This window comes from Microcaecilia unicolor, chromosome 2 (assembly GCF_901765095.1).
Source record: "Microcaecilia unicolor chromosome 2, aMicUni1.1, whole genome shotgun sequence".
In the NCBI taxonomy this organism is placed as follows: Eukaryota; Metazoa; Chordata; class Amphibia; order Gymnophiona; family Siphonopidae; genus Microcaecilia; species Microcaecilia unicolor.
Window position 1 is genome coordinate 516929018 of NC_044032.1, and position 26267 is coordinate 516955284.

A 26267-nucleotide genomic window follows, 5' to 3' on the forward strand; every position below is an offset into this window, starting at 1 on the left:
GTTGCCAGCATGCCTCCCACGGGCTGAATATCGGCCAGAGTGGACCTTTCCATCTTCTCTTTGCCCAACTCCACTCAGGTACTACAGAGACAATTGTATAACAGGGACCCAACATTTAGACGCCACAGTTGCATGGGCAGTGAGCCTGATCTATAAGATGGCTTCCACACATGGGCGTTCTTATAGAATACTAGCGTAAACCATTATTGATGAACCCAAATGTTGTTGCCGTGTTATAAATGAATGCAGTATTCTGTAAGCAGCCCTTGCAAATGCCAGCCTCGCCCATCATATGTCCATGCCCCCCCCCCCCCCCCCTTTGCGGTTTGCCACTAAGTCATTTTAGCAGTATTCACAGAATTGTGATTAGGCATGAACGGCAGTATTCTATAAATTTAAGAGGGCAGCAGGCATGTATGTTTAGGTGACTAGTTACAGAAAGCGAGGGTATATGGAAAATGCTGGAGTAGTTAGAGCAATTTTCAGCCAGTTCTCTCCGTAGAGTGCAGCTAGAGGAGTTGTACATTTACTGGCCACTGGAAAACATGGGGGGGGGCATCAACCTTATATTATTCTACTGTTAACCCCAGATATTAGTAACTAGGTCTCATTACATAAAATGGGACCTGTGCTACAATAGTATGTTAGTGTTAAAAGAACACGTCTTAATAGTAGCCCAAGTTGATAACTACGCCCCATAAAAGGCAAATCTTTAACGTGCCAAGTGTGTACGTTTGAGATAGAACAATAGCACTTAAGTGCATCAGAGACACCAGTAATTGACAGTTATACGCATAAATGTTAGGCATTATTCTGTAACATACATGACAAAGTTGCTTAGCATGTACCGGTGGGGAAGGGTGTACACTATCAGATGTTCACAGTGCATGGTTCACTTAAGCATGCCAGCTTACACTAGCCATTGACCTGTCATAAGTGGCACACCTTAGCGTGCCAACGTGGCTTTTCACTAGGGGGGGGGGGGTCGATATTCAGCCAGCAGTGCTCAGCGTTTTGCTGACCACCAACAGTGTTATACCCAGAAATTCAGTGCCGGGCCATGTCTGGGCTTTGGCATTGAATTTCCAGGTTTCTGGAGCCAGCTACACCATAGCTAGCTAAGTGCGATATTCAGCATTTAACTGGTTATGGACCACCATATAAACATAGGACTGACTCTTATGCGGTCCTATTTATGCAGTTACCTTGGCTGGTTAAGTGCTGAATATTGTCACTTCACCCGCCAAGTAGTAACTGGTCATTTTCATCGGCATTAACTAGTTAAGCGCTGCTGAAAATGACCTGTTAGCTCCGAACAGGCGATTTAACCAGCCAGGAGCATTTTCTGGTCAGTTAAATTGCTTTGAATATCGACCACTAGCATTCTGTAACAGCTTAGGCATGCCCTGAAGCCATTATAGAATTAGCACCAACTTGTAGAATTGCCTCAATAACATCTTTTGAACATCAACCTGATTGTTTCTTTTAAGCTGACCACAGTACTAGAAAACTACTTTTGTCTCACTCACAGAATTTCTTAAGAATGCTCAATGTTGTTTATTTCCAGAAGTCTCTTGTCGAGGGGAACGAATCCGAGATTACTACCAAAAGCAGCAAGGTTATGCTGCTTGCCAGACGACCAAGAAGGTATCAAGATTAGAATGCAGAGGAGGCTGTTCAAATAGTCAGTGCTGTGGACCACTGAGGAGCAAACGGCGGAAATATTCCTTTGAATGCACTGATGGGTCTTCATTTGTGGACGAGGTGGAGAAAGTGGTGAAATGTGGCTGTACAAAGTGCCCCTCCTAGATGTGTCCCTATCACCAACCTTTTGGAAAAGAAAGTTGTACGCCAATTGACCATGTCAAACTAATTAATGCTTCATAGTGGAAATATTTTAATTATATTGTAAAATACAGAACGGACTTATTTTTATTAAGAGAATAAAGAATTTTTTTTCTTCGTTTGCAAAAGATTCAAGTGTTTGGATGCAAGACATTTTATAAGCAAGAGGAGTATAAGGGAATACAATACAAGAGAAGGAGCCTTTGAAGACATTACTACAGTGACAAACATAAATGCTATTAACATGGGTAATTTTTTTATAGAACACACTGAGGATGAACTTACTTCCATACACAAACTGTCACCCTGCAATGCACCATTACAAAATTCCCCTGAGGCCTTTTTTTTTCCTGCCTTTTCCTATCAATTTTTAATTCTGCTCTCAAGAGGCCTGACATCACTTGCGTGGATGAGATAAAGCTGTGGGAAAAGGGAACAACCGCAGATCATAGAGATTTCCCTGAGTTACATGTTTTATTGTATGTGTGGCACGAGGACAGTAGATCAATCTGGCAAGATGTGGGCACAGTTGACCAAACCGTGAAAAAAAAAAATCAAAAAAAAGAAATTACTCTTCCAGCGTTGTGTACTGCAAGATCAGTATGTTAGCAAAAGAAGTGAACACGTGTTTATTTACCCTGTTTTCAGTATTAAGATATTTTTTTTAATGTAAATGTTGAAGGAGGGATGGGAGATAAGAAGATGAGGTAGATTGTTGATGGAGGAATTAGTGAAAGTCAGTTTCTCTTGAGATCTCAACAGCTCAATATACAGTATTTGATTTCACTGAGAAATATTTATTGTATCAAAGTACATGATACTTAACATTTTTGGACATCTTTTTTTTCTGTCTTTATTTGCCACGCTTTAATATATAATATTAATTTATATTTTGTTCTGGTATTTTTGCCTTTTGTTGAAAAGGCAAAAACAAATCAGGATTTTTTTTTGGGGGGGGGGGAGGGGAGGAGTGGGGAAGTTGGCAGAATTAACATAGGATGTCCTCTTGGGGTCAATATCTTTGGACTGGCTGTTTCTCCTCAGCACCTGGTCACTGATGTCACTGAGAGTATGTGGAGCTGAGTGATATTGTAACCTGCAGCTGCTGAGTGCAGCAGGCATGCAGTACACCTCCCAAGATCTTGTAATGTATGAGAGAGCGAGAGAGAGAAAACATGTCTTTGCGTTAGATAACAATTGTATAGAAGTAATTTTCCCTATATAAATAAATATATATATAAATATAAATATATATTTACAGAAACTAAAATGGTGTGTAGGAAGTGGCACTAGATGGTAGACATCTTTGCCAATTAATATTCCCTTTAGAGTTCTTTACCTTATTTTTTTGAAAAGAAAGACTATAGTGTCAAGAACTGTGACGTTTTTTTCAAAGTAATAAAACTACTTTATCAGCCTAATGGTCCCTGTTATTAACTTGTTGCTGCTAAATCTCAGTGTAGAGTTGGTAATGATTTGAAAGGGGTTGAAAGGAGGAGTTGTCCTTTATCATACCCAGGACATCTTGTAAAAAAATTGCATTCAACCCTTTTTTTAATAATTTTTAAAACTTTTTTTTTTTTTACAGAGAAAGTTAGATGTACATGTATAATACCGCGTGCTTTTTCTTCTCTGGACTGATATCAGTAATGCTACTGATGTTTGTAAATTAAACAGATATTTACTTCATTCGTTGCTCTTATTGTGTTCTTCTAAGGTGTTTTGTATTTTCTGAGCATTTCCAGTAGAAACAGTGTCGGTGGGAAGAAATTGTAAGGAAGCTGAAGAGAAATAATTTTTAACAGTGTGACTAGTCGGAAGATCTTTAGTTTATTTTTCTCAGGGTATACTACAAAACCTGGCTGAAGGTAAGGATTTTGCCAATATGAAGGTCAGCATAAGATAATTGAGGGTCCCTTTTAGTAAAATGCACTAAAATTTGCAGTTACTGCAGCTTAACACTAGATTTTACCGTGCAGTAGCTGCAAATGTTGTGTGGCATATTTAAGGGGGAGTTCCCAGTATTGTTACTGCAGGTCATGTTCCCATTAGCACATAATGGGGCCCTTTTACAAAGGCGTGCTGAAAAATGGCCTGCGGTAGTGTAGACGTGTGCTTTGGGAGTTCGCAGAATCATTTTTCAGCGCATCTGCAAAAAATGCCTAACTTTTTGCCGAAAATGGATGTGCAGCATAATGAAAATTGGCGCATGCCCATTTTGGGTCTGAGACCTTACTGCCAGCCATTGACCTAGCAGTAAAGTCTCACGCGGTAATTGGGTGGTAATGACCTACGCGCATCAAATGCCACTTGACGCGCATAGCTGATGTGTGCCAGAAAATAAAAAAACAATGTTCAGACATGTAGCGAACACGCGCCAAAAATGAAATCGCAAGAGCCACATGACAGCAATGGAGTAACACCATTTTGGCGCCGTTGGGTGGGCATAGACGCTTACACAGCTTAGTAAAAGGGCCCCAGTACCTACTGAGAATTAACACAGGACCACTAACTGCTTCCTGTTTGGGAGGATGGTAAGTGGTCCTGTGTTAACTCTGCATTATCAAAATAATTTACTCGGGTACCAAATTTATAACAAATATATACCATACAAAATAAACCTTAAAAAGTAAATGCTGGTAATATTAAAATATACATAACTGCAAAAACACTTTTGTATTAAGATACAATAAAAAACAGTGAGGCATAATCACCCATTTCCTACATGCTAATAAGTTATCAATATTGCAATGTTTCAACAATTGTCCATATCTTGCTATGCATATATCATGCAGCTCTTATATAACATGCAGTTCATATATCATACAGTCCACATATTATGAATGCCCAATTCTGTCCAAAGATCACCTCCAACAATACCCTGAGATACCATTACGCCTTCCAGAGGTTGCCGCTTCTCAATACGCAACCCTCAAAATAAGGCGCTGTTAAATTGTTGATCCCCAGAGAGCTCCTTCACAGAATGGAATCATGAACGCCCCATTGAGCACCTCAGCTCACCTCAGCGGGAATAATACTTCCTCACCAATCCACTTCCGACAGTCCCCTGAATACTTCAGTTAGGAATAATGGAATAGGACTCCAGTTCTATTTTGTTGGTTTTCGGAACTAGGGCCATGATTAAGAGGGACGGCCGAGAGCATTCGTAATGTGCCCCTAGAGGTGAAATTCTTGGACCAGTGCAAGACGAACCAAAGCAAAAGCATTTGCCAAGAATGTTTTCACCATTCAAGAACGAAAGTCAGAAGTTTGAAGATGGCCTCATTAAACAGCTGCAAAGTGAAATTGCACTGATGAGAAACCACAATGAGAAGGAAAAAGCTTGGATCAGAAACACAATTACAGAAAATGAGACTTTACTTTTATTACATTTGTACCCCGCACTTTTTCCCACTCATGGCAGGCTCAATGCGGCAGGCAATGGAGGGTTAAGTGACTTGCCCAGAGTCACAAGGAGCTGCCTGGGCCGGGAATTGAACTCAGTTCCTCAGGACCAAAGTCCACCACCCTAACCACTAAGCCACTCCTCCACTTCAGAAAAAAAAGATGTATTTTACAGCAAGCAACTACCAAGAAGCAATTGAACAGAACCACAAGTGGCAGAACACTATTTTCAGCCGTGATCAGTAATTGCACCTGCTCTGGATGGAGGACAGAAGCCACTTGTTACCGCCTTTTTGAAGGAATTCATTCAAGGCGTTGTACAGCAAGAATAAGTCAAACATAAGCAACAATTATAGCAGTAAAAATATTCAAACAACAATACAAAGTGTGGCGTGGAGGGGCATAACAGAACGGAGCGCCCATCTATAAGGGTGGCTCCGTAAAGGGGCAGGGCAACCCATATTATCGAAACAAGATGGTCATCCATCTTTCGTTTCGATAATATGGTCGGGGCCGGCCAAATCTCAACATTTAGGTTGACCTAAATGTTGAGATCGCCAACTTTAGAGATGGGCGGCCTCGGTTTTTGCCTATAATGCAAACCGAGGATGCCCATCTCAAAAACGACCAAATTCAAGGCTTTTGGTCATGGGAGGAGCTAGCATTCGTAGGGCACTGGTCCCCCTCACATGCCAGGACACCAACCAGGCACCCTAGGGGGCACTGCAGTGGACATCACAAATTGCTCCCAGCTGCATAGCTCCCTTACCTTGTGTGCTGAGCCCCCCAAATCCTACTACCCACAACTCTACATCACTACCATAGCCCTTAGGGATGAAGGGGGGCACCTACATGTGGGTACACTGGGTTTCGGATGGGTTTTGGAGGGCTCACATTTACCACCACAAGTGTAACAGGTAGGGGGGATGAGCCTGGGTCCGCCTGTCTGAAGTGCACTGCACCCACTAAAAACTGCTCCAGGGACCTGCATACTGCTGTCATGGAGCTGGGTATGACATTTGAGTCTGGCATAGAGGCTGACAAAAAATGTTTTTTAAATTGTTTTTTTTTTTGGGTGGGAGGGGGTTGGTGACCAATGGGGGAGTAAGGGGATTTCGTCCCTGATTTCCTCCGGTGTTCATCTGGTCAGTTCGGGCATCTTTTCGAGGATTGGTCGTGAAACAAAAGGGACCAAGTAAAGTCGGCCAAATGCTCGTCAGGGACGCCCTTCTTTTTTCCATTATCGGCCAAGGATGGCCATCTCTCTAACCACACCGCCAACCCCCCTTCGGTACACTGGCGACACGCCCCCTTGAACTTTGGGCGTCCCCGCGACGGAAAGCAGTTGAAGGCAGCCAAAATCGGCTTTCGATTATGCAGATTTGGCCGGCCCTGAGAGATTTATGTCGGAAGATGGGCGCCTTTCTCTTTCGAAAATGAGCTGGATAGTATGCTACATTACAATGCCAACACAATGTACAATAAATTGTTTTAACAAACAGTATAGGGTAAAGATAGATAAGATAGAGTAACAGGAGTACAAAAATAAGGTACTAATTTTAAAAAGTTGCAAATGAGATCAGAAATTCTGCTTGACATAAAATAATGCAGTGATATTTAAGTCGACATGGGTTGGTCAGTAATTAGATACAAAATTTCTAAATGCATGTTTTGCATCTCATTACTATACAAATACTCTAATGCGACTTGTGATGATACACCGCAAGTAATGTTAGGTCCCAAAAATTACAGTAAAATAACCCTAGCTTTTTACTGGCATTAGTTAACTGCTCAGGAGTATAGGGCCACAAAGACATAGCCCCGATGCTCCCGGGCCTGCAAAGCAGGGTTCCCCCTGGCTCAAGGCCCCCCCAAGCCTGTAGACCCCCCCCACCCCTCTTTAGAATCAATGACCTCCCCTGATGAAGAAACATGACCCCTTGTGTTAGTTGTGTGAGACTACCGCTAGGGGTATGTACTGATAGGGGTGCCATTTTCCTAAAGGCACTGGACTGAACAGAAGCATGTGGGTTTTGCTCCTGCCGAAAGACACCCCACTCCCTCCCACCCCCCACAGAGCACAACTGTTTGTACAGGTAACCTCTATGGGGTGTGGGAAGAGGGGAGGGTCAATGCTGAAGGGGGATTTAAGGTTCAGGGGGAGTCTGGTGCCAGGGGGCTTGAACCAAGGGAGGGAACCTTGCTCTGCAGGCCTGGGACCATTGGGCTGTGGTTTTAATGCAGCTTGTAAGGTGGCTTGCAAGTAGCGTTATTCCCTTGCCATGGGATTCAGCAACCTGTGGTACAAGGATTCTGAAGGTTGCTGAATCCTGCAGGTAATCCAGGTGCACTAAAAGGTGAACTTGTACCACACCTTGATGGATTCCCCCTTAATCCCTTATCTAAAGCCCTGAACAAAATGAGCACTCTTTTTAAACATATATGCCATTGAGCAGATGTAAAAATTGACATGGAACTCTTTCCCTATATACATGTATTCCCTTTCTAAAATGAAGAATACACTTGTAAATTTTAGTCCCACCCAAACCACATCCCCTTGAAATCTCTATGGAGTGTGGATCTCCATGTATAAATAGTGGTCTTTTGAAATTAGTTTTTACACTAGTATGCAGCATACAGATATAAATGCCTGTATTTCCAGATGGAAATAGCGACTAAAGTCTTCTAAAATAACCACTTAAATGTATTTGTTGTCAAATTTACACATATAGCAATTTACCCATATAGAATTATTAATTTTTGTGTGTGTGGGGGGGGGGGGGGCTTGCTTTAATTAGGACAAATCAAATCTTTTATTGATTTAAGGAACTTTTTTTTAACAATTTTTAACAGGTTTTGCAAATGGCATGTAAGTTAGGATGTTCAAAACCCCCCCAGGTATTTTACAAACAGCTCACTGACCACAGAGCCTTTTGTAAAAATGCATATGAGGATGTGTATAGCGCAGCAAGTCCAGAGGGAACAGCCATTTTCCAAATATGTGTGGCTTGGTAAAAGTGTTTTGCCCATGGAAGCACCAGTTTTTCAATGTTGGCAGTTACACATGTAGGTCATGGTTTTTCAGGGCTTTTTTTGAGGGGGTACTTGGGGGTACTGAGTATCGGCACCTTTTCTATTGTCTGCTAAAATTGACCCATAGACTCCAAGTTTTAATGAAAGAGCTCAGGCTCTACACACCAATTCTACCTTTTCATAAATTCTGTGACTGGTTGCAGGGGGCTTGGCTATTGCGGGGTGGACCCTGAAGGGTGACCTAGCATTTGAGTACCGGCACCTTTTTTCCTAGAAAAAATTCACTGCGGTTTTTACAAAACTGGATGTCCAGAGTCAAACAGTAAAGAAGTGGTGCATAGGAGGGACATACAATTGCCAATCATGTAATGAGCATAGGGCCCTTGGGAGGGGGGGGGGGGGTTATGAAGAATTATTAGTGAGGCAAGATAGGAGGGAAAACCTGTGTAGAGAATTTTGAGGTGAGAGTGGGAAAATTAGGTTCTTACCGTGATAATTTTCTTTCCTTTAGTCATAGCAGATGCAGCCATTACAGATGGGTTGTGTCCATCAACCAGCAGAGGGAGATAGAGAGCACACTTTTTTCAGTGCCTCATACCAGCTTGCTCCACTGCCTCTCTTCAGTATTTGAAGCTTCCAAAGCAGTATGGCAAACCGCAATGAGAATAACATGAGCTTTCCTCACAGCGAACAATGGCCCTACAACAAAGGGCATTAACTCAGAATGGAGGGAATGAAACATCCTCCCGGAGGGCATAAACTCATCCTCCACTGAGACATAACTGGAGGGAATAAACTCATCCTCCCGGAGGGAATAAACTCATCCTCCAAAACATGAAACTGGAGGGAATTAAGTCATCCTCCTTTAATTGAACAAGAATCCTGAAGACTGTTTCCCGACTTTCTCCCAAGGACGGAATCTCCAGGAAACACGAACAGAACCTGAAATAGATTTACAGCAGATAGCATCAGACAGGGAGAGATCATGGCTGCATCTGCTATGACTAAAGGAAAGAAAATTATCATGGTAAGAACCTAATTTTCCCTTCCTTGTCATCAAGCAGATGCAGCCATTACAGATGGAATGTATCAAAGCAATCCCTAGATAGGGTGGGAACAAGCCACACCACGCGCCAGCACTTGCGCTCCAAAATGTGCGTCCCTCCTGGCAGCCACATCCAGCCTGTAATGTTGGGCAAAAGAGAGCTTAGAAGCCCATGTTGCTGCACTACAAATCTCTTGAAGAGAGAGTGCTCCAGTTTCAGCCCAAGAAGAGGAAATTCCTCTAGTGGAATGCGCCTTAAAGGCATCAGGCGGAGGCTGGCCGGCAAGCAAATAAGCTGAAAAGATAGATTCTTTAAGCCAGCGGGCAATAGTGGCTTTAGACGCTGGAGACCCTCTGCGAGGACCTGATAGCAAAACAAACAGATGATCAGAGGTCCTGAAAGAGTTAGTAACTCGCAGATACTGCAGCAGAGTCCTGCGCACGTCCAACAGGTGCAATTGCCCAAAAGATTCTGGAAACTCCTCCTCGACAAAGGAGGGCAAGAAAATAGGTTGGTTTAGGTGAAACGCTGAAACCACCTTAGGCAAGAAGGAAGGCACAGTCCGAACCGTGACCCCGGACTCTGAAAACTGCAGAAAAGGGTCTCTACAGGACAACGCCTGGAGCTCTGACACCCGTCTCGCCGAAGTAATGGCCACTAACAAGACGGCCTTCAGTGTCAAATCTTTCTCTGAAGCACGCCGAAGCGGTTCAAAGGGAGCACCCTGAAGGGCCTTCAGCACTAGCCCCAGGTTCCAAGCTGGACAAGGTGCACGTACGGGAGGACGGAACCGAAGCACCCCTCTAAGAAACCGTGCCACATCCGGATGAGCAGCTAAAGACACGCCTTCAACCTTGCCATGCAGGGAGGTCAACGCTGCCACTTGCACCCGCAGGGAATTATAGGCCAAGCCTTTTTGTACACCATCCTGCAAAAAGTCCAGAATCGGCGAGACAGGAGCCCGCAGGGGTGTGATCTCTCTGGAAGCACACCAGACTTCAAACTGGCGCCAAATCCTGGCATAAGCCACGAAAGTGGAATGCTTGCGGGCTTCCAGGAGAGTGGTAATTACTTTATTGGAATAGCCTCTGCCTCTCAATTGCGCCCTCTCATTCGCCAGGCCATAAGACCAAATCGGCCGGCGTCCTCCATGGTCACCGGACCCTGTGACAACAGGTTGGGAACCAGAGGTAACTGAAGGGGATCCTCTACGAGCATCTGTCAGAGGTCCGCATACCAAGGCCTCCTGGGCCAATCCGGGGTGGCGAGAACCACTTCTCCTGGATGCAGCCGAATCCGCAGGAGCACTCGCCCTATCAAGGGCCACGGAGGGAACACATACAGTAGGCCCAGAGGCCAGGGTTGAGCCAAGGCATCCAACCCCGCCGTGCGAGGATCTCTCCGTCTGCTGAAGAAGCACGGGACTTTGGCATTGGTGCTTGTCGCCATTAGATCGATCACGGGCTTGCCCCACTTGGCACATATCTGCAGAAACCCTTTATCTGCAAGTTCCCACTCCGCTGGATCGATCTGATGCCTGCTTAGATAATCGGCTTGCACGTTGCTCTGACCTGCATTGAGTGCCGCCTTGTCGATTTATGTAGGCCACTGCTGTCATGTTGTCCGACATCACTCTGACAGCCAATCCTTCCAGGGTCACTTGAAAGGCCAGAAGCGCCTGAAACACCGCTTTCAACACTAGGCGGTTGATGGACCACTCTGACTCCTCGGGTGTCCATAGACCCTGGGCATGCTTCCCCTTGCAATGTGCGCCCCAGCCTTTCAGACTGGCATCTGTCACCACTAGGCACCAATCGGGGAGCGCCAGCGGCATTCCTCGCCGCAGCATGCTGTCTGAGAGCCACCACTTCATGCTGAGTCGGGCCGCAGGGAGCCAAGAGAGTCTGCATTGGTAATCCTGAGATACTGGAGACCATCTTTGGAGTAGAGCATACTGTAGAGGTCTCAGGTGCGTTCTCGCCCAGGGCACCAGTTCCATGGTGGCTGTCATCGATCCAAGCAGCTGGACAATGTCCCAAGCTTGCGGGCAGGGCATCCTCAGGAGCAGACGGACCTGATTCTGAAGCTTGCACCGCCTTTGCTCGGGTAGGAACACATACCCCGAGGCTGTGTCGAACCTGCGAGGGGGTCAGGTGACTTTTGGCCAAATTGACGAACCAGCCCAGAGATTGAAGTACTGAGACCACTCTGGCTGTTACATGCTGACTCTCTGCATCAGAGTTTGCTCGAATGAGCCAGTCGTCCAGGTACGGGTGAACCCGAATACCCTCTCACCTTAGAAAGGCAGCTACTACCACCATAACCTTCGAAAAGGTGCGGGGAGCTGTGGCGAGACCAAAAGGCAAGGCCCGGAACTGGAAATGCTTTCCCATCACCGCAAACCTCAGAAACTTCTGGTGCGGGTGCCAAATTGGAATGTGCAAGTAAGCTTCTTTCAGGTCCAGAGACGTGAGAAACTCTCCTGGCTGTACCGCCGCAATGACGGAGTGCAGAGTTTCCATGTGAAAATGCAGCACTCTCAGGGACTTGTTTAATTCTTTTAAGTCCAGAATAGGGTGAAAAGACCCTCCTTTTTGCGGCACCACAAAGTAGATGGAGTAGCGGCCGCAGCCGTGTTCGGCGGGAGGTACCGGGGACACGGCCCCTATCTGAATCAGACCTTGTAAAGTCTCCTCTACCACCGCCCGTTTGGCAGCAGAACCGCATCGAGACTCCACAAACACGTCTCTTACAGGGGCGTCGAATTCTATTCTGTAACCGTCTCTGATCAGATCCAAGACCCACTGATCTGAGGAAATGTTGGCCCACTCCTCGGCAAAGAGGGAAAGATGTCCTCCGATAACAGGACTCGAGGAGAGGGCCGGCGCACCATCATTGAGAGGGTCGCCCCGGAACTCCAGGCCTTGAGCCAGTGGATGTGGAACGTTTCTCCGAGCGAAAGGAGTTCCTCTGCTGGAAACGGGCACGAGAAGTGAACCCAGCAGAACGCCCCGGGCGGTACCTTCGAGCTTCACGGAAGCGAGGTCTGTAAGAGGAGTGGACAGCCGCACCCTTAGAGGAAGGCCGAGGCCTATCTTTGGGCAAGCGCTGGGGTTTATCCTCACCCAGGCCCTTCACAATTTTCTCCAACTCCTCACCAAACAGGAGAAGGCCTTGAAAGGGCAACTTCACCAACCTTTGCTTAGAGGCCATGTCCGCCGCCCAATGCCGTAGCCAAAGAAGACAGCTAGCCGCCACTGCTACTGCCATGTGTTTAGCCGAAGCTCTGACAATATCATAAAGGGCATCAGCAAGAAAGGACAAGGCCGACTCCATCCGCGGAGCCACATCTGAAAAGGGCTCTGCTCCATCACCGGGCTGTTCCACTGCCCATTGCAACCAAGCCAGGCAGGCTCTAGCAGCATAACAACTGCATGCAGACACCTGAATAGTGAGACCTGCAATTTCAAAAGACCGTTTAAGTGCTGATTCCAGTCTACGGTCTTGAATATCCTTCAGGGCAACACCTCCTTCAACAGGGAGGGTAGTTCTCTTTGTCACAGCTGTGACTAGGGCATCCACTTTAGGCATAGCAAAGCGAGCCATATGCTCCTCACTCAGAGGGTATAATTGCCCCATAGCCCTGGAAACTTTCAAAGGTCCCTGGGGGTCAGCCCATTGAGCCGAAATAAGCCCCTCAAAGGAAAGGCTCGAGCAGGCTTTTTGGTACTAGCCATCCTAGGATTCACAGAAGAGGCTGTGCCACTGGCAGGGTCCTCAATAGAGAGAGCCTACAGGGCATCAGAAATAAGCGCTGGCAGCTCATCACGGTGGAAAATCCTCACCGCAGAGGGATCGTCCAGATCCTGAGTCACTTCTGCACCAGACTCTGGCTCCTCAGACCATGAAGGCCTGCCAGAGTCCTCCGAATCCTCGCAGCCCGACCACGGGGGGGGGGGGGGGGGGGAATGGAGGTGCAGCACTCTCTGAAGGGGAATGAGCCCTTCTGCGCTTCATATTCTGCCAATTATCAGGGAATAACGCCTCAGAGCGCATACCCAGGCTAGAATCCACCGGGGGGGGGGGGGGCATTAGAAGAGGCCCATGCCGGGCTTTGTGGGAGAGCTCTTTTAAGCATGTATGCTTTATGCATTAATAAGACAAAATCAGGGGAGAAAAACTCACCCTGGGCACCCGGATCTCTGCTGGGGCTAGTAGCTCCCATATCAGCCTCACTCCAAGGCCTCCCCCCGGGCTTAGGACTCTCCGTCTCAGTGGAGGTTGCGCCATGTGGTAAATTCAAAATAGCGCCCGCTGCCAGCTCAGAGCACGAAGAATCGTCGCTCGCCATGCTCGGGCCGGCTCTAACGTCTGTACAGCACGATTTACAGAGCCCCGCTGCTGATCTGCGCTTGCCACACTTGGAACACCGCTTTACTGTCTCCGCAGCCATCGCCGAAAACGGCGGTAAAATTCAAAATCGCCCCGATCGCGGGCCCACCCCGGAGGAGTCAGAAAACACTTTTACCTCACTGGACCGAGTATCACAGCTCCGGTCCCACAGAAAAAGGCAAGGAAAAACCTCTGTTCCTTTTTGTTTTTTTAACGCTGTGAGGAAAGCAGAGGTAAATAGAACTCTGGAGGCTCAGGTGAGTGGGAAAGGCAGGGAAAGGGCGAACCTATGTGCCTGCATCCACTGTTGGTGGGGAAGGACAGGGAAAGCTAAGCAATGTGTCCACATCCACGGAGGTATGGGTAAGGCAAGGAAAGGGCGAACCTATGTGCCTTTAAAGTGAAGCTGCTATAGCCTCCAACACCCCTGCTAACAACTGGCAAAAGCACAGAAGCAACCTCCAGGCAGATTTTAGATGGAGCTCGAAGAAGCTGCAGCCACTCTGCTAGGGGAGATAGAGAATACTGAAGAGAGGCAGTGGAGCAAGCTGGTATGAGGCACTGAAAAAAGTGTGCTCTCTATCTCCCTCTGCTGGTTGATGGACACAACCCATCTGTAATGGCTGCATCTGCTTGATGACAAGGAAATTTTATACTGTATATGATATTGGATAGGTAACCAATGTTGCTGCTTTGGAAGGAGGGTAACGTGATCACACCTCTGCAGGAAACTTAGGATCCTCACCACTTTCTTCTGAGCTGCTCTTTAACATATTTATAAATGAACTGGAGATGGTAATAACTAGTGAGGTGATTAAATTTGCTGATGACACAAAGTTATTCAAAGTTGTTAAATCGTAAGAGGATTGTGAAAAATTGCAAGAGGACCTTATGAGACTGGGAGACTGGGCATCCAAATGACAGATAATGTTTAATGTGAGCAAGTGTAAAGTGATGCATGTGGGAAAGAGGTACCTGAACTATAGCTACGTGATGCAAGGTTCCACATTAGGAGTCACTGCCCTGCAAAAGGATCTAGGTGTCATCGTTGATGAGACATTGAACCCTCTGTTTAGTGTGCAGTGGTGGCTAAAAAAGTAAGTACAATGTTAGGAATTATTAGGAAAGGAATGGAAAACAAAAATGAGAATGTTATAATGCCTTTGTAGTGCTCCATAGTGCAACCACACTTTGAATACTGTATTGCTCCATAGTGCAACCAGGTCACCACATCTCAAAAAAAGATGTAGCAGAATTAGAAAAGGTACAGAGAAGAGCAATGAAAATGATAACGGGGATGGGACAACTTCCCTATGAAGAAAGGCTAAAGTGGCTAGAGCTCTCCAGCTTGGAGAAAAGACGGCTGAGGGGAGATATGATAGAGGTCTATAAAATAATGAGTGGAGTGGAATGTGTAGACTTGAATCGCTCGTTTACTCTTTCCAAAATACTAAGACTAGGGGGCACGCGATGAAGCTACAAAGTAGTAAATTTAAAACAAATCAGAGAAGATATTTCTTCACTCAACATGCAGTCAAACTCTGGAATTTGTTGCTAGAGAACTTGGTAAAAACAGTTAGCGGGATTTAAAAAAAGGTTTGGATAGCTTCCTAAAAGAAAAGTCTATATGCCATTAATAAAATGGACTTGGGAAAATCCACTGCTTATTCCTAAAATAAGCAGCATAAAATCTGTTTTAGTATTCTGGGATCTTGCAAGATACTTGTGACCTGGATTGGCCACTGTTAGAAACAGGATGCTGGGCTTGATGGACCTTTGGTCTGTCTCAGTATAGGAACGCTTATGTCCATAAGATCAAATATGGCTGTTAGATCAAGAGAAATAACTGAAACTACCTTCCTGCATTCAAAAGCCATATGCACATTGTTTAACAGAGCTGTAATGATAGTCTCTGTACTATGACACAGTGATGAAAACCGGATTGGTGTGGATGGAGAACTGGTGGAAGACAACTCTTTCAGTCAGTTTGGAAAGATAACAGAGATTAAACCCTGAACGGTAATTAGAAGATAATGAAGGGTCTCCAGTTCTCTTTTTCTGGATTGGTCAGATAAGTGCATGATTTCAACTAGTTGGAAACCCACCAGGTGTAAATAACAGTTTTCTAAAATTTTTATTTGCGTGTATAAAACTACTACTACTACTTATCATTTCTATAGCGCTACCGGATGTACGCAGCGCTTCACACTTGAACATGGAGAGACAGTCCCTGCTCAATAGAGCTGAGAATCTAATTATGACAGACAGACAGGATAAGTAAGGGATAAGGGTAAGGACAGACAGGACATATCAGGGATAGGGGACAGTTGAAGGTTTAGGTAAAAGTCATGCAAGCCTTCTTAAAGACTTCCCTATCTTCCTACTGTGGTAGTAGTTGTGGCATAACCACATCCCTAATGGAGTCCAGTGATACGGTGTTAGCCCTTCGTATACTACAAGTATGTCCCTGTCAGCTATAAATTCAAGAAAGATCAACCCTGCTTTTAGATCTTAGCCAAGAATCAAAACAATAAAACAAATTGTTTCACAAGAAAATAAGTTTTCAAACTGGCTGATTAGTTCAGCTTTGTTTTATTAGCAGGTAAAACTGCTCAACAAGCATAGGTGGTGCATATAAAAAGGTTGGAGAGGTTAAGTCTTCCCCACCCCCTGCCTCTAAGATAGTGTGTCTAAAATAGCCAAAGCCAGGAACCAAAAATGCAAGAGCAGTGGTCAAGCCTAACGAGCCAGCGTGGTTAGATGGTCAAAAGGATATAATTAGCAGGTTAGAATGAGAAAGATGAGTGTGTCCATGTATGTCAGATGCAGAAGCCATTATGTAGTGCCAACCAGCAAAGAATAAAATGGCCAGAACCACTTCAGCATTTCTGAGATTCACAAGCTGGTTCTGCTAATCTCTTCTTTTACAGCCAGCACTTGAGTTCTAAAAAGATACAAGACGGCTGCCTCATCCTCTCTAGAGAAGAGTCTCTGCCTACGTCTGAATATCTCTAGTCTGGGACAATATCTGAATTTGCTACAGTGATTATATAAAAGAAGAAAACAATTAAGTTGATACGCTCAGTTTTGCACTATACAGCACTGTAACTTGTGCACAGCTGTACATGCAGTGAAAACTACCAAATTGAGCTACAAATTGATTTGTGTAGGCAGATGTTGGTAAAGGTTTCACTATAGAATCATTTAAATTATGCAGGCTCCTCTAGGTCAAACAGCTTTCATCAGGCTGATAGATTTATGTCATGTTAGTTGTGGAAGCATGTTCACAGTACAGGAAAAAGAACAAGCAGGATCTCGGTCACAAGTAGGGGGATAACTTTGGATAGGATTTCTAAGTAGGAAAATGGATATTCAGGTTTGTACATTTAAAAATCCCTTATAGAATACTAGTGTAAGTCTGCATTTACACACTCAAAGTTAGGTGCAAACACTTATGCTAGCTCAATAACTGGTGAAAATGCTCATGCCTAACTTTATATATATAACGAACCGAGGTCTAGAAAATGCAATCACGGAGGGAGTGAATGAGCACACAACAAAGTCAACACATATATACGCGCACACCATTCAAACCTATAATGGTGTGTGTGTTATGAAATTTAAATTTTTTATATAAGCGAAGTAGTCTCAGAGTATAAACTCACCCATGTCTCTAAGGGTAGACAAATTTCTAGATCATTGAACCACTTCACTCTATTTTAAATATTTTATAACATGAGCAAAACCCTCAAGTGCTCAATATGCACTGTGAACATAAAATAAATAACTTGCCTAAAACATTTTTTATATGTGTACTTTCTTATCTCATTCACAACCTCCATGACAACTCATAGGAGCACCTAACACTGTATCCTATGGAGATATGTGCTCCTATCAATATGTCTCCAAAAATTGTCCAATTTCAAATAACATAGGCACTTAGCTTATATGGTGGTAGTCCACTCGCAATGACTCTTTTGTTGTGTCCGTATATCCCAGATGCTATCTGTCGGTGAGCCCACCTCTTCAACTTCAGCTTGAAAAACTCACAATGTCCAAAGCGTGAGATACTGACGATCTTTAATCTTTCCCCGCTCTGCTGATATAGAGCTTAACAATCCTTGTATAACCTCTGCAAGTCCAACTCTGCAGGGTTTCGTGTCCACTTCGTCAGGGACTTCCAAAGGTAATAGTAACATAGAGGGCAATAATCGAACGTCGCCGGCGATCTTTGTTGGCTGCGGCGCGACAGCTGGCCGGAACTATATTATCGAAGAAGATGGTCGGCCATCTTTTTTTTCAATAATACGGTTTAGCCCGGCCAAGTGCCTTGGAGTTCGCCGGGTTTGAGATGGCCGGGCTTGTTTTTCAGCGATAATGGAAGAAAATGCCGGCCATCTCCAGCCTGGCGAAATCCAAGGCATTTGGTCGTGGGAGGAGCCAGCATTTGTAGCGCACTGGTCCCCCTGACATGCCAGGATACCAACTGGGCACCCTAGGGGTCAGTGCGGTGGACTTCAGAAAAAGCTCCCACATGCATAGCTCCCTTACTTTGGGTGCTGAGCCCCCCAACTCCCCCCAAAACCCACTACCCACAAATGTACACCACTACCATAGCTCTTAGGGGTGAAGGGGACAACTACATGTGGGTACAGTGGGTTGTGGAGGGTTCCCATTTACCAGCACAAGTGTTACAGGTAGGGGGGATGGGCCTGGGTCCGCCTGCCTTAAGTGCACTGCGGTACCCACTAAAAGTGCTCCAGGGACCTGCATACACGCAGGCCTCTGGGACTTGTTGCTTCTGTATAACCTTGGCACACCAGTTGACACCTGAAGACTAATCTCTTTGAAAAAGTCTTTTATTTGAATGAGCACGTTTACTCACAGTTAACTGCAGATCAGAGGTTGTGCCCCACTGGCAAAGAGTCTCCCTGGTACTGAGATGAGCAGTAGGTCAGAGCTGGCAGAATGCCCTCTTTCAGCCACATTCAAGGTAAGAACTAAGTTCTCTAACGTGGGAACACATGAAAGGGATCTAAAAGTGGCTTACAAAAATGGCCACTACCTCATGGACTACCAGAAACAAAACTGGACACACTCTGACCCAGTTAGCAGGGGGAAAAGCAACATGGGAGTAGAGCCCACTACCCTACACCCACCACAATGCATTGCTGATGTGACTCTGCAGTGCACCTAACAGAAAAGGTGTCACACTCACCCGAGAGCCACATCACAACTAGGGAAAGGCTGTCAGAGGATAGAACACATTCTGCTGTCATGGAGGTGGGTACGGCATTTGAGGCTGGCATACAGGCTGGCAAAAAAGGTTTTTAGTTTTATTGTTTTAGTGTGGGAGGGGGTTGGTGACCACTGGGGGAGTACAGGAAGGTCATCCCCAATTCCTTCTGATGGTCATCTGACCAGTTGGGTCACCTTTTTAAGGCTTGTTCGTGAATATAAAAGGACCAAGTAAAGCCGGCGAAATATTGCTTAACGCCGCTTTTTTTTTTCCATTATCCGCGAAAGGCAGCCATCTGGTAGCCACGCCCATGCCCGCCCATGTCCCGCCTTCGCTTCACCGCCGACATGCCCCCTTGAACTTTCGCCGGCGAGGCGACGAGAAAGCGGCGATGCTGTCAAAAAAGCCGCTTTCGATTATACCGATTTGTCCGCATTTGCGAGATCGCCGGCCATCTCCCAATTTATGTCGGAAGATGGCCGGCGATCACTTTCGAAAATAAGCTAGATAGTAACATAGTAGATGACAGCAGAAAAAGACCTGCACAGTCCATCCAGTCTGCCCAACAAGATAAACTCATATGTGCCACTTTTTGTGTATACCTTACCTTGATTTGTATCTGTCTTTTTCAGGGCACAGACCGTATAAGTCTGCCCAGCACTATCCCCGCCCCCCAACCACCAGCCCCGCCTCCCACCACCAGCTCTGGCACAGACCCTATAAGTCTGCCCAGCACTATCCCCGCCTCCCAACCACCAGCCCCGCCTCCCACCACCGACTCTGGCACAGACCGTATAAGTCTGCCTAGCACTATCCCCACCTCCCACTACCGGCTCTGCCACCCAATCTCGGCTAGGCTCCTGAGGATCCCTTCCTTCTGAACAGGATTCCTTTATGTTTGTCCCACGCATGTTTGAATTCCGTTACCGTTTTCATCTCCACCACCTCCCATGGGAGGGCATTACAAGCATCCACCACTCTCTCTGTGAAAAAATATTTCCTGACATTTTTCTTGAGTCTGCCCCCCTTCAATCTCATTTCATGTCCTCTCGTTCTACTCTCAAACAAGACGTGCCTAACTTTAGGCAGATAGGTGCATCAATGATAGTATTCTATAAACCACGTACATAACTGCCTGACATGTTCTCAACCCACTCATGCCCCTCCCAGGTCCACGTCCCCCTTGAAGTTGCGCTCTCCGGAATTTGAGCATACAACTTATAGAATGATTAATAAGGGCAGTTACATACAAAACTGCCAGTTAATGTCAAATTTGCCCCAATAAACACCAATTATAGCCAATAATTGGTTAAGGCCATTTAGCAGCTCATGGTTATGCATGCGACTGACTTTATTCTATAAATTGGCAATCAAATTTGTATGGTAGTCAGAAATTTGGGCACGTAACTTTCTAAAATTAGAGGGTTATATCACAGAAAATTTCCACGCCAGCATTTATACCTGGCTAATTGTTCCTGCTGTTTGGAGGGGTGATTGCAGAGGGAGTAGCGCTTACCTCTCAGGAGCTGAAAACCACCTCAAGATATCCAAAGCTTGAGTTTCAAAACTCAGCTCCTCAGTTTGCTCACTTCAGATGCGCAGTTTCACAAAATTCATTATGTGCAAGTGTAAGTGGCACCACTTGCAAGTACTAGTAACAGAAATCACCTTTTGGATTAGGAATTGTTTATTGGACAGAAAACAGAGGGTAGAGTTAAATGGACATTTTTCTCAATGGCGGAGGATGAATAGTGGAGTGCCGCAGGGATCTGTACTGGAACTGGTGTTATTTAACATATTTATAAATGATCTGGAAATTGGAACGACAAGTACGGTGATTAAATTTGCATATGATACAAAACTATTCAAAGCTGTCAAAACACACGCAGAGTGTGAAAAATTGCAGGAAGACCTTAGGAAACTGGAAGACTGGGCATCCAAATGGCAGATGAAATTTAATGTGGACAAATGCAAAGTGATGCACATTGGGAAGAATAATCTAAATCATAGTTACCTGATGCTAGGGTTCAACTTAGGAGTAAGCACCCAAGAAAAAGATCTAGGTGTCATTGTAGACAATATGCTGAAATCTTCTGCCCCGTGTGTGGTGGCAGATTAAAAAAAAGCCAACAGAATGCTAGGAATTACTAGGAAACATAACATAGTAACATAGTAGAGATGGTAGTTAAAGACCTATACAGTCTATCCAGTCTGCCCAACAAGATAAACTCATAGGTATGATGTGATACTATATATGTATACTTGAACATGATTTATCCTTGCCATTTTCAGGGCTCACACCATAGACGTCTGCCCAGCACTGGCTTTGTTCTCCAGTTACTGAAGCTGAATCTATCCATTCATAATAGTAACATAGTAAATGATGGCAGATAAAGATCTGTTTGGTCAAACCAGTCTGCCCAATAAGATAAAGTTTTGGCCTGGACTGAATTATTGTGAGGCAGTGGAAAGTGTGGATTGTTTTGTCAACTGCCCTCTGAATGATTACTGGTCCTGACCTGGACCCATCAACGAAATAAATATATTTTATGTAAGTGCCCTGCCTAATAATGATCCAGGCATGAAAGAGGTATTCATTGGGATAAAGGCAGGACCTGGACGAACTTATTGCTAAATAACTTTTTCCTTATATCCTTAACCTATTTAGCAATTCTAGTTTATACCTGTTTCCTGAACTATCTTTACAATTATGAGAATGTTTTAATGGAAAAAGTACTGTCAATCCAGATACATTAAAATAATCATGTTTACCTTCTTTTAGGGGCCCTTTTACTAAATGGTGTTAAGCCCTAATGCACGTGTAGCATTGGAAAAACAGGCAAAATGTATGAGTGTTTTGCGGTATTTTGTCTGTTTATGTATGCTAAGCACACATTACTAATTTTTCAAAAATAATTTTTCAGAGGGGCATGCCATGGGTGGAGAATGGACACGGAAGCATTAACCAGCTAGCGCATTCACATTAGGAAGAGCTAACTGGCAAATGCTGAGTTAATGCGAGAGCTCCTAGCACCTCCTAAATCCTGTATACAGGTAGAGAGATCTTGCCAATGAGAACGCACAAAGGTACTGATTACATTTGACAAAATCTAATGAATCATTTACAGGCTTGAGGGGCCCTTTTACAAATCGGTGGTAAGCCCAATGCAGGCTTATTGCACACCAATCTGGAATTACCGCTGGTCCAACACATGCGCTGGTGGTAGTTCCAGCCCCAGCACTTGCCATTTGCCATGCTAGGGGAAATAGCTGGCTATTTTCTAGCGATGGTAATCATGCAGCGCTGCATGCTACCTGGTTATCACCAGGTTAGTGTGGGAGCCCTTACCGCCACTTCAATGGGTGGCGGTAAATTCTCCCTCTTACATGGCTACACGGTAACAGCAATCTTACCACAGGGCCATGGGTATTTTCAGGCATTTTTACCGCTGCGGTAAAAAGGGTCGCAGCGTGTGGCAAAAATGACTCCAGCCACTAGCGCAGGGCCCTTTTTACTTTAGCTTGGTAAAAGGACCCCTTAATGAGCCAGCAAGACCAGACTTGTCACTGGCAAGTATTTGACTTGAAAGTACAACCAGTGAGCACAACTTTACATTACTGTTACTAAGGCAGAACATTTTAATAACTGTAATAAACACGAGGCAGCTAGGGGAGAAGCCAAATGATAAAACAAGACAAATTGCCTAAAAAACTATTCTCTCTTTCTTGTGTTTGTCGCACAGTTGCCAAATATCATAGCCAAAGCCTTTCTCAATTAATTATATGACCAGACATTTCTGGAGTTCATATTCAGGCTGACCTGTTGGTATTCAATAAGGGACTTACTTGCCGTGATTGTACATGCTATTTAGTGAAAGTGGATACTCCCATAGCAATGCTGTAGCATTATGTGCAGCATATCAATTTCAGTTCGGGACATTCTAGACAGATTTTATGTTTAAACTGGAGAGGTTGCAAGCTGTGCTTTTTCTTTCAGTGGCTCCAAATGTTAGCAAGTGTTTTCATGTTTTCATTCTACTGTCAATTTGTATTACATCTTCAACTGAGGAACATGAGTCTGACTGGGCAGTTGATAATACAAATCCATATGGCCACATTAAAAAAAAGGTACTCTGGGGGGGGGGGGGGGGGGGTTATGGATTCACAGTTACTTTCTAAAAGTTAGGTACATAAGCATCATACCCTCTATTAGTGTAATTTTATTTTATTTATTTGTTATTTATTACATTTATAACCAGCCTATTAACTAGACAGGGAACAATAAAACACACATAATAATAAAAAGTACATAGAGCCAAACATAAAAGACAGACACGATAATACCAAGTCACATGTTGTAATGGACAAATTTTCCTGCATATATTTCGCCACATAGCATCCGATGTTCAAATTCAGTTTATATGTGTATCTTGTATATGAACATCAGGTTAATTTGTGCATCTTTGAAACTGCATACTTAACTTTGCCATATGGTACATTACTGAACCTGACTCCACTGTGCATATAACTGCATTTAGATTGATAATCAGAACTGCCAAAGGCTGGTTAAAAATAATTGGATAAGACAGCTTGAGGTATCCAGTTATCTTAGTTCTGTTATATCTGCAGCTGAGATAACTGAATAATGTTAATGGGGGAGTAGCTGAATATCACTATCAGTAAATTTTAAGCTCTGCTCCGGGCGTGCTTTCTGGAGCTCTGTTTTCTCTGTGGTTACATTTTAGGTGGACATTCAGTTGTACAGCCAAAATGTAAATTCTCTGCAAGAGGAAAGGAATATTCAACCCATGCCATTTATCCAGTTTTACTAAGCAGCGCAAAAAAGTGGCCAGTGCTATCCCCAGAACTGGTCTTTCTCACACACTGAGGTCACTTTTAGTGTGGTAATAAAATGGCCGGATTTTCCAGTTTTCCTATGAATGGCCACAAGCTAATTTCCCCATTAGCGTGTGAGCACTTACCGTCACCTGTTTTGCAGGCAGTAGGGGCTCATGCGCTAACCACATGCTAATCAGTTAGTGCATGGTGATGCAGCTGTGCTAACTGATTAGTGCAGAACATGCCTACTCTCCGTCAACAGACACACCCCGGTGCTAAAAAACAAATTCTATTTTTAGAGCATGTGAGAAGCACCCCATGGTAGTGTTTATTTTAACCTATAATAATCACGTGTTAGTGCTTACTGCAGCTTGTAAAAGGACTCCAAAGTTGTTCCTATGTAGATTTTAATTAAATTAATTTAGGGCTCCTTTTACAAAGCGGCACTACCGATAAGCAGCACACTGAATGCAAAGCAGCCTATTCAATTCCCTTGGGCTTCTTCGCATTCAGTGCTAATGTAATTACCTAATTTATAGTCTATGTTTAGTGTCAGAGGGCATAAAAAATGGAGTACAAAATAAAACACCGTCCAAACCAAGGCAGGAAAAACCTCTATGAAAATCCAAAAAGCAGCAATAGGAGTAGAGGATGACACACAACTTCCACATGGGGAGTAACAAAAAGAAGAAAAGAGACCCAGGAAAACATCCAACAAGGGGGCCATGTTTCGGCAGCACAAACTGCCTGCTTCAGGGGTCACAAACAAATTCTGTACATAAAAACATAAAATTCAAGAAATATAAAGCAAATTTTGCATATAGCAAATTAAATACATATAAATATAAAAATTATAAGTAACATATAAAATATGAATACAGAGTACATAATATATCAAGGATAAAGATGAGTAAACTATGACTCCCAAGCATTTTCATTGGAATTCTATATATCGTGCCGAGATTTGTGTGTGGAAATGAAAGCGTATTCTATAACAATGCACATAACTTAATTAGGTAAAAAGCTAATCAGTGCAGATAATTGGATGTTAACAAGCAATTATCAATGTTAATTGGCATTAATTAGAATTTATGCGCATTACTGTCTAAGCATATTATGTAACGTGGTACGTGCATAAATTCTAAGTCAAATAGTTGAAAAGTAGGCGTAATTATGGGTGTGGAATAGGTGGGTCATGGGTGTTTCTAAAATCTATGCGCATTGTTATAGAATACACCCACTCCGCGCCTAATTTAGACATTGGGATTTACACCAGCTTTTAGTTGGCGTAATTGATCATGACTAAATTTGGTCATGTGGAGAGGCACTTTGAGTATTCTATATACCATGTGGAAACTTAAGCCTATTCTATAAAATTTAGGAATTTTCAGGTGACATATAGAACCTAGCCCTTTATCTCTGTAATAGAATACTCTACCCTATATTCAGCCAGTAGCATTAAACCTGGACATCCACTGCTGAACCATATCTGGCCACCGGTATTGAATATCTAGTTTGTTTTTTTGGTCGTTACAACTTAACCAGTTAACGCCTGGCTGCTTAAGTTAAACTGGTCAAAGATAGGACTGCTATTTATGTGGCCTGATTTAACCAGTTATTTTATTTTATTCATTTATTTTAATTTATTAAGATTTATTTACCGCCTTTTTGAAGGAATTCACTCAAGATGGTGTACGGTAAGAATAAATCAAACATGAAAAATAGACAATTACAGCAGTAAAAATATTCAAATATCAATATAAAGTATGGCATAGTATACTACATACAATGTCAATACAATACGTAATAAAACATTTTAATTGACAGTGTAGGAGTTAGAAAGTAAGGTGACTAATTTAATAAAATTTGCACATGAGATCAGAGAGATGGTTAATATATAGATAGGTAAGAGAGTAAGAGGAGTTAGAAAATAAGGTGACTAATTTAAAGAAAGGTGTACATGAGGTCAGAGAGATGGTTAAATATTATATCAGCTAGGGTAAGAGAGGATAAATGTCCTACTATAGTATGTGCAGCCGGTGTCATTCCGTGTGTGTGTGTGTGTGTTTAGCAAGTTAGTTACTTCTTCCATTAAAGGCCTGGTTGAAGTGCCAAGCTTTCACCTGCTTCCAGAATTAGAAATAGTCGTGTTAAGCGAAGCCTTTCAGAGAATGCATTCCAGAGTGTGGTGGCTACCCCAGAGAAGGCTCGCTTGTGGGTATCACATCATATGATGTCTTTTGGAGAGGGTGTGGTTGAATATGTTGAATATTGGCATCAAACCGTAAAAGTTCCTTTTGCTGTAGGCACTAACCGTGAATAGTAAACGGAGAAAACCAGTTAAGTCCCACTGAATATTGGCAATTCATTTATTTATTTGTTGCATTTGTACCCCACATTTCCCCACCTATTTGCAGGCTCAATGTGGCTTACATAGTACCATCAAAGACGGTTGCCCAGTCGGTGGA

General features: G+C 44.0%; 1 protein-coding gene and 1 long non-coding RNA gene across 2 annotated transcripts in view; one reads left to right on the forward strand and one right to left on the reverse strand.

Moving 5' to 3' along the window:
• The window catches only part of SLIT2 (slit guidance ligand 2), an 809356-nt gene extending 805822 nt beyond the window's left edge, over positions 1–3534 (forward strand). The window contains exon 36 of the mRNA XM_030191232.1: positions 1568–3534. Within this exon, the coding sequence (XP_030047092.1) occupies positions 1568–1809 (242 nt within the window). The 3' untranslated portion in view covers positions 1810–3534. The remainder of the gene's footprint in view (positions 1–1567) is intronic.
• Positions 3535–5762: 2228 nt separating this feature from the next.
• On the reverse strand, positions 5763–18066 carry LOC115462610. The gene is made up of 3 exons (XR_003940900.1): positions 17939–18066; positions 16956–16957; positions 5763–5773 (listed from the first exon to the last, which is right to left on the reverse strand). It is a non-coding gene; the product is annotated as an uncharacterized LOC115462610 (long non-coding RNA).
• Positions 18067–26267: the final 8201 nt, after the last annotated feature.